This window comes from Lipotes vexillifer, unplaced genomic scaffold (genome assembly GCF_000442215.2).
Source record: "Lipotes vexillifer unplaced genomic scaffold, Lipotes_vexillifer_v1.1 scaffold1139, whole genome shotgun sequence".
Lineage (NCBI taxonomy): Eukaryota > Metazoa > Chordata > Mammalia > Artiodactyla > Lipotidae > Lipotes > Lipotes vexillifer.
In genome coordinates this window covers 1,573,159-1,587,823 of record NW_006798273.1, presented here as the reverse complement: position 1 = coordinate 1,587,823, position 14,665 = coordinate 1,573,159, and the positions used below count along the sequence as shown (strand labels likewise).

Sequence of the window (14,665 nt, the reverse complement as noted above, 5' to 3'; positions counted from 1 at the left end):
ACATGGAACATCATAAGTTGACCAGATGAGAGATGACGATGGTAACTTAGATTAAGGAAGTGGAGGTGAGAGCTGTGGCCCGAGGGATATTTAGGAGGCAAAACCCAACACACTTTGGTTGGTCGTGGGTTGGATGTGGCAGGTGAGGGAGAGTGGGACGCCAAGCATGACACTAGGTCTTTGACTTCCACATCTGGGTGGATGGTGGTGACGTGCAGTGAGATGGAGAACACTGATAGATAGCTTTCCTTCTGCTGAGTGTACTTCTAACTCGCAGCATGAGGAAAGTGCGTTTCTTTCATCTGCACTGGGGGTAAATAAATGAACTTGTGTTACTGTAAGGATCTTTCCTTCCTTCTACATGCTCTGCACAAGATCACTGCCAGAGACGAGCCAGTAGGTGTCGCCAGTGACCAAGAAAAGATGAGTTGCCTTCTTTTTCCCACACTTTTTGCCGTACCTCTCGCTATTCTCATACGTGACAACATAAAACAAAGATTAGAATTTTATTTTGAATAATATATCAAAATAGTAGAAGTTATTTTATATAAAAATAATAGAAGTTAGTTTATGAAACAAATTTTTGCCTAATTTTCCAAATTGAGGAGAGAACATATTTAATAGTTACATACTCATGCTATTTACTTAAGAATACTTTTTTTTTTTTTTTGTGGTACGCGGGCCTCTCACCGTTGTGGCCTCTCCCGTTGCGGAGCACAGACTCCAGACGCGCAGGCTCAGCGGCCACGGGCCCAGCCGCTCCGCGGCATGTGGGATCCTCCCGGACCGGGGCACGAACCTGTGTCCCCTGCATCGGCAGGTGGACTCTCGACCACTACGCCACCAGGGAAGCCCAAGAATACTTCTTTAATAAGCCTAAGCCACGTTACAAATAAAAAGCATTATTACTAGAACTAGTTAATGAGACACTGCTTCTGATAATGACTGAGTAAGCTCCTCTCCAAATAACTTGCCGAGTGATGAGAACTGTAAATTCTGGGTAATATATGAAAAGCAACTCCCTCAGGGCACTGAAAAGCATCCCAAAGCAGGCAGGTCCCAGAGGGGCATCTCTAACTCTTGAGTCTGAGTCTGCTGTTTTATTTCTTCCCTCTTTTTCATTCCTCTGTTTTATTTTTTTCTGTCTTCCTATGTGTTACCTGAACATTTTTTAGAACTCCATTCTGAATTGTCTGCCATGTTGTTGAGTGGATCTCTTTGTACAGCTTTTGGTATGACTTTATACTTACATAAGTTCCCACGGTTGGCTAGTGTCAACATTCCAGTTGAAGTGACATGTACCTCCCTTACCTCCCTTTAAACCTCCTTACCCTCCCTGCTTTCTAATTGTCTTAAATATCTCCTCTACATACACTGAGAACCACATCACACAGTGTTAGAATTTTCCTTCAACCATCAAAGCATAATTTAGAAAATTTAAGAGAAACCTCTCATGTTTACCCTTGTTTTTACTCTTTCCATTGTTCTTCCTTCCTTCCTGATATTCAGAGATTTCTTTTATCATGTTTTTTCTATTTAGGGAACTTCCTTTAACCATTCTTTTAGGGTAGGTCTGCAGGCTACTAATTCTCTTAGTTTTTCTTTATCTGAGAATGCCTGTTTCCCCTTTATTCCTGAAGGATATTTTCACTGGCTATACAGTTCTAGGTTGGCAATTCTTTTCTTTAAGCACTCAAAAAATATTGTTCCATTTGCTTCTGGCCTCTGTCTGATGAGAATTGGTTTTTCCCTATGGGTGAATCTAGGTGGTGTTTCTCTCTCACTGCTTTCAAGATATCGTGTTTAGTTTTTAGAAGTTTATGTACTTTGTCATGGATTTCTTGGGTTTAACCTGTTTAGGGTTTTCTCAGCTTTTTAAACCATAGGTTTATATCTTTTGCCAAATTTGGGGATTTTTCAGCCATTATTTTCTCAAATACTTTTCCAGCTCCAAACTCCCCTCTCCTCTGGGATTCCGATGACATGAATGTTAGTTAGATCTTTTGTTAATAATCTCACAGGTTCCTGAGGCTCTGATCATTTTTTCCCATCTATTCTATCTCAGTTGTTCAGACTGCATAGTTTCTGTTTTCCTATCTTCAAGTTCACTGATTCTTTTCTCTCTTTTCTGTTCTGTGGTTGAGTCTATTCAGTGACTTGTGTAGGTGTGTGTGTGTGTCTGTTTTTAATCTTGGTTATTGTATTTTCCAGTTCTAGAATTTCCATTAGGGTCTCCTTTATCTTTGATTTTTTTGTTGAGATTTCCTTATTTCTTTCTTGAGACTTTGTATTTCTTTCTATGTTTTACATTTCTTTTAAGCATCTCCATAGTTGTTTATTGAAACATTTTTAGATGGCTGCTTTAAAATGCTTGTCAAATAATTCCAATATCTGTGTCATCTCAGTATTGGTATCTTTTGATACCAGTCTCATTCAAGTTGAGATTTTCCTGGTACTTGGTATAATGAATGATTTTTTTCTTTTTTTTATTATATCCTGGACATTTTGAGTGTTGGGAGTCTCTGGGTCTTGATAAGTTTAACTTCTATTTTAGCAGGCCTCTGACACCATTACTGCCAGGTGAGAATGGAAGTCCAGATTCCCCACTTGGCCTCTGCCCACACCCCTGGGGGTTGGTGTGCCTCCTTACTTTTGGGCCCTAATGGAAGTCCCCTCTAGGCTTCCAGAGACAGCACTCACTGTGTCATTCCTCAGGACCTATGACCCCTAGTCAGCCCACTTTCCTGTCTCCATTGTGGACATTACAAGAAGATAAAAAATAAGGTTCCTGAATTTCATTGTGTTAAATTTTCGATCAAAAAAAGAACTGTGAACAAATGATGAACTCTAGCTAATGATATGCACGCTAACGTATTTAGAGGAAAGTTTACTTATGTCCGCAAGTTTGCAGTGTATGAAAAAAATTAGGTGAATTGATGGATGGACAGAAGATATATGTGGTAATGCAAGTATAGTAAAATATTGATGGCAGAATCTAGGTGATAAGCTTATGGGTGTTCACTATAAGTTTCTTTTAACTTGTATATTTATATATATTTAATATATATTTGGTATATATTTGACACATTTCATAATTAACCACCATTGTATGTTTCATCCTTAAAATTTGATTGAAAACCCTTAAGAACTCAGTAAGAAATGATACATCAAGTAATTGTATTAGTTTTGCCAATAATAAAAGAAATAGAAAGCAAGTGTAAATCTGTTTACATTTAGACTCTTATCTTAGAACATTACAGTCTTCCAATTTGTTTATTCTTTTCCTTTTACATGTATTTTATACCACAATCTGACTTTTACTGGAATTAGCAATATTTGTTAAATTAGTAACTATTTCAAATACATAGAAACATGCAGAAGAAAACATAACAGCTACCCATGGCCTTGTCACTTAGTTCTATTGAAGCCTCTCAGTTTGCAATATGTAAATGTTTAGCCTACTTACTTAGCTGTAGATTATTCTCATAAATCTAAACTCTGTATTTCTTTCTCCTAACACACCAACGATACTAACATGCTTTAGCTACCTACTGGCCCATCTTGTCATTGTTGCCTAGAAGTTTTTTGGGTTTTTTTTTAATGCAAACAAATCTATTTTTTTAAAAACAGTAAATATGTAATTATGTATAGTGACATATTTTGTTAATATCTGTGCTCAGGGTTGTTTCTTGTATTGTAAGTATTTGATTTCTTCATGTGTCCTTAGAAGCACATTTTATGCAGGAGATATTTTACCCTTCCCCCCCCCCCAGCCAAGCCCCACCAATCTAATGGTGTTGTGGTTGCTACCACCAATACTACCCCCACCTCCAAACTCCAGTCCAGAACCAGATCTTACAGTGAAGTTTAGCATTCTTGATCTAAGCTGATGTCGGGGACATCAGCGATTCACTTAAAGGTTCACTTGTTTACTTGGTTCTGATCCTGGTGTCATGGCTCCATCTTTGTCCTTCCTACTTAGGCTCTTTACTTCCTATGAGGAGAAAGGTTGGCCACCATCTTTCTTCTACCCTACTGGCTTCAAGCAATAAGGCTGTCTCTGTTCCTCTATCATGTGTTGAGTACCATTAGCCTCTGGAACATACAAATCCGGCTCCTTGTCACCATGTCCCGCTCTAGACTCAGAGCCCAGGAGACCCCCAGTTTTAGTCTCGCCCTATTCTTTGTTTTTCTCTTCTGTTTATGGGCCACTGAAATATTCATCTCACTTTTGGGTCCTCCTCTGTCTTTTTAAGTGTCACTGCTCTATGTTTGGAGCAGAGCAGCTGTGTTGAAGCATAAATTCATCTTGAGCAGAAGTCCTTATGCATTCTTTTGTTTGTTTGTTTTTTAAACATTTATTTATTTATTTGGCTGTGCCGGGTCTTAGTTGCGGCACGCAGGATCTTCGTTGCAGCACGCAGGGTCTTTTAGTTGCAGCATGCGGAATATTTAGTTGTGGCATGCGGGGTCTAGTTCTCTGACAAGGGACCGAAGCCGGGCCCCCTGAATTGGGAGCGCAGAGTCTTAACCACTGGACCACCAGGGAAGTCCCCCTTATGCATTCTTTTTTTTTTTTTTTCTTTTTTTTTCTGTACATGGGCCTCTCACTGTTGTGGCCTCGCCCGTTGCGGGGCACAGGCTCCGGACGCGCAGGCTCAGCGGCCATGGCTCACGGGCCCAGCCGCTCCGCGGCATATGGGATCCTCCCGGACCGGGGCACGAACCTGCGTCCCCTGCATCGGCAGGCGGACTCTCAACCACTGCACCACCAGGGAAGCCCCCACTTATGCATTCCTGATGCAGTTTGCTAAGTGGAAAAATCTCTAAAATTTTGAATCCTTGATTATTTCATCCTTATGCTCTGAGCCAGTCATTCACCCTCTCTCGAGGCAGTTTTCTCAAATGTATAATGAGATGTTTGGACTAAGTCCTTTTTAACTCTCAGTCAGTAACTCAAGAAGGATGTAAAATTATCAAGCAGAAGAAGTTATTCCTCAGTCAAAATCAGCATCTCCAAGTCTCCAAGTCGAGAAGATAAAAGCAGAGATAGTATGAGATCTCAGTTTCAATGATTGCAAAGGACTTCTTAGATATTAGAAGTGGGGAACACTTCTTGAAAAACCAAGAAGGACCTTAGAATAAATAAAATGCAGTCTTAGATGAGACACCAGATAGTAATCAAAAGGAGTTTGTACTCCAAGAGCCCAGTCTGAGAATATATATCATTTTAGAAAGGGTTTAAATAAATTCATTTATATTAGTTGTGGAAGGAAATGGAGACTTTCTCTGTGGAAAACAACTTAGCTGCCCGTAAGATCCTCCTGCTTGCTTACCAATACCAACACAGAGGGCAGTGAATTGAATTTGACCTCATAGGACACGTTCAGGATGATTTCTAATTATTTTTAAAGCTTAGCTTTAGAAATGCTATACTAAAATATTTTTATCTAAAATAAAAATTGTATATTATCTATTCTTCTGGAAAATGTCAGTTTTGGCCATAACTTTATAGAATTTGGACTCTTTTTTTTTTTACAGTTTTTGCTCCTTTTGTATTCTATTGATTTATGTATATTATAGGACTAACTTCTTGCAATAGCATTTTATAAGAGATTAAATTCCAGGAAAAATATACTTTATGGGCCTAGGGATCGTGAAGAAAACTGTAACCATGTATCTGAGCTGGTAGCAGTGTCTGTCTTGATGGCAGGGTAATGGATTGCACATAAAATGCTCTTGTGGATCATATTTCTTAAAAGGTTGTTCATACCTAAAATTTCTCTGAATTTTCTGGTTAATCTATCTCATATATTAAGTATTTCACTTAATACAGTTTATCACTAATGCAAAGATCTGAGTCTGAATTCATTTATCAGTTCTTCTGTTGTGTTATAAGTGCTGTAACACTTGTTTTTTTGTTAATCATTTTAAATGTTATGTATGTATAATACTTGATGTAAAAAGAAAAAGAATTACAGAATTACACAAAGTAAGAAATAAAATATCCCCCTCTCCCTCTGCCCAACTGTTAACTGTTTGGGACCTGGAAGTGGTAATGTTTCAAAGAGCTTTCTACAAGATGATTTCAAATGGGAAAATCTCATTTCAGGTTCTGAGCAACATTCATACAGTCAGGGCCACGTGGCAACCTAAGAAACCCAAAACATGGACCTTTTCTCCCCAGGTAAGTAACCTGCTTACTTGTGAATGGAAGTAAGCAGAATGGAATGAAACATGAACTTCTTTTACCTGATAAGTGTTATATGATTAATTTCTAAGGCAGGATTGTCAAAGTGTATTCCTGAAATAATGTATTTGTATTTAACACAATATATGGGGCCAGATTTGAATCTTTAGATTAATGTTCTTTGAGGACTTTGATAACAATTACTCATGTTTATGACTCACCAAAGTTATAATGCCTATGAATCATCTCCTTCAATGGATCACAAGGTTTAATTCTAGAAAATTCCCTCTGATGAAAAATGAAAGCAGAAAGAGAAAACTTAGGAAGTGTTTTTCAAAAATGCAATCTCCAGCTGTGCTCACGAGAGTTGTGCTTTCTTCAGATAAAAATCAAGGGTGACGCCTAGGGAACTGGTCATTACACCCAGGGACTGTCAAGACTGGGACAAACAAAGGCTGGAATGAGGTTAAGTGGCTTGAAACCACCGAGTCAGTGCCACATGGGTGCCAGTGGAGACGAAGATATCTTTATGTTCTTTTAATAATATTAATTTTCTATAGTTCTATTTACTTTACTTTTTTTCTACCTCCAGAGTTTCATTACTTCCCTCCCACAACTAACTCCCTTATGTCACTGCCCCTGAGAACCCTTCATTAACCTTCTCCTATTGCATCAGAAGGTCTTAGAGCAAGACAGAGGTTCACTGAGAGGACACAGCATGTGGGGGAGGCCCGGCCACCTCGCCTGTGGGCTGTGTGTGTCCACACTTGTCTACCACGCGACTCCTACAAGTCCAGTTTGATCTTCTAAGCATCCTACTGCTTGCATTTTTTAAAATTGTAACAATATAATTGTTCTACTCTTTTTTGTGTTAATTTCCTTTTATTTTATTTTTTTAATGTTTTGGCCGCCCCGCGCGGAGTGCAGGATCTTAGTTCCCCGACCAGGGATCAAACCCGCGCCCTCTGCAGTGGAAGCGCGGAGCCTGACCCACTGGACTGCCAGGGAAGTCCCCCTACTGCTTCCATTTTGACACAGCACTTCACAGTTCTGCTAGTGCGTCTCTGTGCATGTGAAGTGGTTAGGGTGGAATTTTCCAAGGTTTTCCTGGATATAAAGATGAACTGTTTGGAGGGCTAAATAATATGTGTATGTTGCTTTGTTGAATGAAATTAAGCGTCCTTGGGTGTGAGGCATTCTTCCTAGGTACTGTGGGAGCTTACACGTTAGTAGAGAAGACACATAAAACACCAATATCCTCTATTCATGGGGCTCTGACCGCGTGCCAGGCGCTGAGGTAGGCCGTGACGTGCATTTTCTCATCTAATCCTTGGAGTCGCTCTAAGGAGTGGGTGCTGTTGATAACTGTCACATAGGCAGAATGTAACATCACACAGGCAGCACTTGGGGATCCAAGTGCTGTGGAAGCACAGAGGAGGGTGAAATAAATTCTAGTCCTTAGCTCAGGGGAGGTTTTATAGAAGAGAAACTAAACTTTGAAGAATGGGTAGGATTTTATAGGCAAGAAAGAGGGATGTAGTTGTCCAGGGAGGGGGAATGGAAAGGGCAGAAGGGAAGGAAAGGAAAATTTCCAAGGCATGCCTGAGGAAAGTTGAGCAAGTGTGTGTGCAGTCTGCAATTTTAGTTCTGTTTCCAAATGACAGCGGTTAATATAAATATAAATATCAGGGAATTTCCTGGTAGTCCGGTGGTTAGGACTCCGCACCTCCACTGCAAGGGGCACGGGTTCGACCCCTGGTTGGGGAACTAGGATCCTGCGTGCCGCGTGGCACAGCCCCCACCAAAAAAATCTTATCAAACTATTTTTGTGATCCCTCTGAAGACCTTGGTGGTACAGTGCTTGTTTCACATTAGCCTCTGCTCTAAGCATAGAGTAAGTGAACGTAAAGGTAGTTTTCTTCAACACAAAAATTACATTTTAAAATTTCAAATCATTGGTATAGATGAGTCCAATCCATCTGCTTTTTGTTTCCTTTAAAAGACCTTTATTATGATGCAGCGGCATAAACTATTTATAGATGAAGAGAGCTGAACCTTCCCTCCATTTTAAAAAAATTTATTTTATTGAAGTGTAGCTGATTTACAATGTTGTGTTAACATCTGCTATGCAGCAAAGTGATTCAGTTACACATATATATACATTCTTTTTCATAGTCTTTTCCATTATGGTTTATGACAGGATATTGAATATAGTTCCCTGTGCTATCAGTAGGACCTCATTGTTTATCCTCTAACCACTTTTCATGTTTATTAGTAATTTTCGCTTTTGGTATCATTTCAGGTTACTGGCATCTTGCCCTGCTTGCTTGATGGTGACTGTTTCATCAGGTCCAATTCTTCGTCTCCAGATCTTGGAATATTATTTGAACTTGGAATTTCTTATATTCGCAATGTATGTCAATTGAAAGATACAGCTTTCTAATGTGTCAAAGGGGATCCCTTATGTCTGTCTTTAGTAAAATAATCGGGGTTTTTATGTGTAATAGAATTTTAAGCTCTTGAAGAATGAGAGTGACAGTGATTCTAATTTTTTTATGATGCTGTAGTGTTTAAAATAAGTGTACTTGTTTACATTTATAGCTTGAGCGAACTCCAGTGCTTTTAAAGAATGAAGATTGGAAAAACATAAGACCTTGCAGAAAGTGATAAAAGATGCTCAGCGGCTTTGCAGCACAGTGCTTTAGCTCTGTCCTGGAGGGTTAGAGTGCCCCTAACCTTGCAAATGAGGGTTCTAATGAAGGGACCTGGCAGAGGGGTAATTTTTATAAAGGGAACACCAGAAACTTGGATTAATTTACATCATATAGACTATCGAATCAGTGGGTGTGGGTCTGTGGTAATAATTATCTATTTCCATATTCCAGTAATAGCTTGATAGGTGTAGTATGTGTGCTTGGCCTCGTGATAACCCAGAGAGCCAATTTTTATTATGTTAATGGTGTAAATACTGTCCTTTCATTTCTTTAAGGCAAATTCATCCGTCTGCTGTGGGTGGGTAGGACAGGAGCAGGTCCCCCAGGTGAACCCCAGACGCCTCTGACAATTGACATTGGGTTAAGTTCTGAGCAGAAGGACCCTTGAATGCTTTAAGTGGCTCATCCCATTTCTTACTGAGACGGAGCCTCCTACTCTCATGTATATTGAGGTGATCTGGAACCATCCCACAGCATATTTATGTCACTCAGGAAGCAATAGTGGGCTTCCCTGGTGGCGCAGTGGTTGAGAGTCCGCCTACAGGGGACACGGGTTCGTGCCCCGGTCCGGGAGGATCTCGCGTGCCGCGGAGCGGCTGGGCCCGTGAGCCATGGCCGCTGAGCCTGCGCATCCAGAGCCTGTGCTCCGCAACGGGAGAGGCCACAGCAGTGAGAGGCCCGCGTACCGCAAAAAAAAAAAAAAAAAGAAGAAGAAGCAATAGTAACAGTTGTCATATCATCAGCTTTAGGGGTTTTTCAGGAGCAATTTAACGAGAGAAGATTTTCATTTTACATCCTGCCTTTACCATCTGGCCTGCAAGTCAAATGGGACTCCACTGGGTTTCACTTTGTTTTCTTGTGAATAATTTTTTAGTCCTAAAGGCAAATACTAGTTTTATTCCTTTTAGAAGAACTTGGCATGTGCTTATAGATTTGACTGATTCAGACATTAAGTTTCATACACTTTTTTATTTTCTAGTCAACTGGTGAGAGAGGAGAATTAAGTTGTGGCTGGGTGTTTCTTAAACTTTTTGATGCCAGTGGAATTCCTATTGCAGCAAAGTAAGTTGGCTTATATATTCCTTCCAAACGGGTAATTTTGTGGAAATTCTTTTTTTTTTAGAATCTAGATACCTCAGGTTTCCAGAGTGTATTATTTACATTTCAGTAACTTGTGTGGAGAGGGCTTTTAATGTTGATTTTAATGTTCTTTTAGGTAGTATATGAAAACAGCACACATGATCTCATCCTAGCGGGGAAGAAATGACACATGTAGCAAAGGTATTTTAAAAGATATTTGCACCGGTTGTCTGCTGAGAATATTCTTTCAGTGATTTCCTGTGGTATTAGTACATTTCACAGTGCTGAAATAGAGCCTCATTCTCGCCAAAGAGTGAGAAAGCTGAGTCTGGGGTCCCCAGGTCCTCCGTGACTCTGCCTTTCTTCCTTAGGTGGTACATGGAAATTGTAGCAGCCGCCACTGTAAACAAATTTAAAATTTAAGGCCAAAAACAAATATTTGTAATGCATTTGCAATATATACATAACAGTCACAAGATTATTATCCCTAATACAAAAAGAGCTTTCAAAAATTAAGAAGAGGCCAATCCAAATTTGAAAATGGGCACACACACACAAATCTAAGTCTGGAAGATAAGAAACCCGCAGAAGAGATACAGATGGGCAGTCACTAGGATGATGATTGAGATCCCAGATTTGGAATGGTAAAATTCAGGGCTGTAGCCTGGGCTCTGTCCATGTAACTGTAAGCAGGTTGTCTGCAAGCCTCAAGTTCCCCCATCTTTAAAATGGGATCATAATAGTTCCCAAGCCCAAAGGTTTAATTCAGATAATGCACCCCTCTTCCATCTTTACTGATACCTCAGGGGTGGGCATGACCTCCTTACCACTGGACAGAGGTTGTAAAAGCCCTCCTCTGATGTTACCCCAGTGGGAGGGGGAGGGGCCCTCTATCACACCCAACCTCCCCAGCCACTGCCTGTAGATGTAGAGGCCCAGGCTTCTTATGGGTTTTTATTGTTTTTCTGCTTTTGTTTTTTGTCCTTAATACTGTTCAGGGTTTTTCACTGTGCTTAGTGGGAGGGAAAAGTGTGTTTATCCAATCCTTCTTAAAGTGAAGTCATAGCTATTTTTTAAAATGAGGTAGAGGCCTATCTATTGATACAGAAACATGTCCAATGTGTATTATTATATATGAAAACGGCAAGTTGCAGAAACGTGTGTGTGCTGACTCCATTTCTGTTCACAAAGAGCTGTGTTCGTGTGCGTGTGTGTAAACTGTTCCCTGGGGAGCAGAACTGTGGAGGTGGTGCCACAGGATTAAGGAGGCCTCTTACCTTCTGTTTCCACACTTAGGGAGTACGCAACTTTAAACGTGTGTCAGTTTAAGATTTACTGTTTAAAATGTGTGTGTTTGTTTCTATTTGTATTGAAACAGATAGGACAAGGGGCTACCAAACTAGGGGGGAAAGAAGGGGGGAGGGATTTTTCATTTTTTGTTTATCGTTTCTATGCCATTTGAACTTTTTACAACAATCTACATGTTACTTTTATATTTTAAAAATATATGAACTCATAATAGCTTTATTTCCAATGATGATTTTTGAAAATGCATTTAAATAACACGAGTCATTAAAGTTAAAAGACCTTAATGACATCAGTTAATCTTTCTCATTTTTATGTAGAAAAATGTATTTTCTGTTGTTCATAGTTAAGAGACTTTATTTACTGAGATGATAACCCCATGGAGGTATCGACAACCTTCATTCTCATTTACCAGTGAGGCACAAATAAAATGTCTGTGAACGCGTCTGTGCTAAAAAATGTTCCACTACTGACTCTCCTGTTTCTCAATGTCCATAACATGTATCCATCATGGTATATTTTTCTTTTGTAGAACTTATGAACTCTTCTTGAATGGAGGCACCCCTTATGAAAAAGGTGTTGAAGTGGACCCTTCAGTATCCAGAAGAGGTACCACTCTTCTGTGTTGCTTTCTTTCCTTTCCTTAAAGATCAAACAAGCAGAAGATACACCGGAGAAGATACCTATAGTCTAATAAGCGTAACACTTTTCACGTGAATTCACATTTTTTAACATATGTCGTTTGATGTTAAAATCTTAATCATTTTTATCTAAGTGCTTATTTTCTTGGTAGCATATTTGAGACTCTAACTTAGGAAATTAGGATGCACGAGGACCCTGTACTGGTTCCTCTTCACTGAACACTGGGCCACAGAATTAATAGAATAGGCCAATTCAGTGATTGCCTATTGCTAGGTCAAAGGGTGTAGACATTTGAAATGGTGGTATACATACCAGGTTGCCCTCCAAAAATACTGAGCATCTTTTAATGTGTTCATTGACCGGGCAGTGTGCTAGATAAAGGGAAAATGGAGAGTAAGGCAGATATGGCCCTTGCCTGTTGGAACTCAGAGCCTGGTGGGTTTGAAACTCCCCTCTAGCTCCTCAGACATCCCCCTCCTTGTTTCGTGATTTAGGACACTCAGCGCTGCTGCCGCCCCAGCAATGCCAGTCCCACCTTCTTGGAACAGGAAGGAGCTGGGATCTGGGATGCAGCTGGCTCTACTTGGAGTCAGACGTGCTTTTTAGACTCCCTTTTTCTTTGTCATCTGGCAGCAGTGATGCCGTCACGGTATCTGATGTAGTGGCAGCTGCAGGGGTGGGCTGGTTGGGTACATTCTGAAGGTCCTTAGGGCACATCATACTTCATCAGTCCATTTAGGGCGTATGGGCGACTCCTGCCTCATACAATTCAGCCCCACTGGTGCTGAAAAAACTTTGTCTTATTTTTATATATAAAAAAATGTATATAAAATACTCTATTTTATTATATTCACTGCCTAAGCACTTAAAGTTTTGAGATGTATTTTTTATTTTTTTTAAGCACATGGTAGTGTTTTCCATCAGATGATGACAGTGAGAAGGCAGCCTCAGCTTCTAGTAAAACTGAGATCTTTGAACAGAAGATCAAGGAACATGCTAAGGTTGGTACCTGCTGTTACCTGTCCGGTGAACTTGGGCCCATTCAGCGTTTGTGGACCATCTCTGCTTCTGGCTTCTCCACGTGCTTGGTCACCTTTTGTTAATTATTTTTTTCCTCACTAATTCTTCTGCCAAGGACCAGTAGGGAAATGGAATAATAATACATTTCAGATTAGCTTACTCTTCTGTTCACCAGTTAGCACAGATGATAGATGCGGTCAGAAATAGCATAGAAACTTTTGAGTCAACGGGACTTATCATCCACAGTCCTACCCTTAGGGAACTTTGGGGAACTTTTTTTAATGTCAAGTTTATTGAGGTATAATTTACACACAGTAAAATTTACCCTTTTTAGTTTAAGTTCTTTGCGTTTTGACAAGTATATACAGTCATATAACTACCACACGGTCAAGATAGAGAATGTTTCCATCACTATAAACAGTGAACTGATGCCCCTTTGTAATCAGCTCTCCAGCTCTGGCCTCAGGCTACTGCTCCTCTGTTTTCTTTCCCAACAGTTTTGCCTTTTCCAGAATGTCCTACAAATGCACTCACACGATACATAGCCTTTTGAGTCTGGCTTCTTTCATTTAGCGTAACGCAGTTGAGATACACCCATGCTGTTGCATGTGCTAGTGGTTTGTTCCTTTTTGTTCTAATTAGTATTCCATTTGTGTTTGTTTATTCACTAGTTGATAGATACTTGGGTTGTTTCTGGATTTGGGCAGTTATGAATAAAGCTGCTCTGTATATTTGCGTAAGAGTTTTTGTGTGTGTGTGGGCATGTCTTCCTTTCTCATGGGTATAAATACTTAGGAGTGGGATTACTGGATCATCTGGTGTTTGTTTAACTTTATAAGAAACTGCCAAACTGTTTTCCAATATGACTAGGCCATTTTACACTCTCTCCAGCAACATATGAGAGTTCCAGTTCCTCCATATTCTTGACCACATTTGATATGATCAATTTTTTTCTGTTTTGCCCATTTGATTTATTTATTTATTTATTTTTGGCTGCATTGGGTCTTCATTGCTGCGCGTGGGCTTTCTCTAGTTGCGGCAAGCGGGGGCTACTCTTCGTTGTGGTGCACAGGCTTCTTGCGGTGGCTTCTCTTGTTGCGGAGCACGGGCTCTAGGCGCGGGCTTCAGTAGTTGTAGCACTTGGGCTCAGTAGTTGTGGCACACGGGCTTCAGTAGTTGTGGTTTGCGGGCTCTAGAGCACAGGCTCCGTAGCTGTGGCACACGGGCTTAGTTGCTTCACGGCATGTGGGATCTTCCTGGACCAGGGATCAAACCTGTGTCCCCTGCATTGGCAGGCAGATTCTTAACCACTGTGCCACCAGAGAAGTCCTTGCCCATTTTAATAAATGATTAGTGGTAGCTGTTGGTGGTTTTAATTTGCATTTTCTTCAGGGAGATTTTGCACTGGTAGAATCCCAGGTCGATCCATTTCTAACTCAGTAACCTCTTGGACAAGTCATTTACCATCTTTCTCAGGGTCTCAAGGTCTACATCCTTAAAATGGACATAATAATAATATTAACCCGATCAAGCTCTACAGAGGTTTAAGGAAAAGAAAATATATAAAACGCTTAGCTAGTACATGGCACACAGTAACACACAATAAGTACCAGCTATAATTATTACTATTATATAGTAATAGCTATATTATAAACAGCTATAGCTATTATTATTATCATATGTCTAGATAAATGTAAATATAATGACAGGTGGC

At 40.1% G+C, this 14,665-nt stretch overlaps 1 protein-coding gene across 1 annotated transcript in view; it reads left to right on the top strand.

The window, feature by feature from the left end:
• Window positions 1-14,665, top strand: part of NPHP1 (nephrocystin 1) — a 62,772-nt gene that overhangs the window by 35,482 nt on the left and 12,625 nt on the right. The window contains exons 12-16 of the mRNA XM_007470207.1: window positions 6,113-6,187; window positions 8,493-8,603; window positions 9,884-9,966; window positions 11,822-11,898; window positions 12,833-12,932. Coding sequence (XP_007470269.1) covers window positions 6,113-6,187; window positions 8,493-8,603; window positions 9,884-9,966; window positions 11,822-11,898; window positions 12,833-12,932 — 446 coding nt within the window. The remainder of the gene's footprint in view (window positions 1-6,112; window positions 6,188-8,492; window positions 8,604-9,883; window positions 9,967-11,821; window positions 11,899-12,832; window positions 12,933-14,665) is intronic.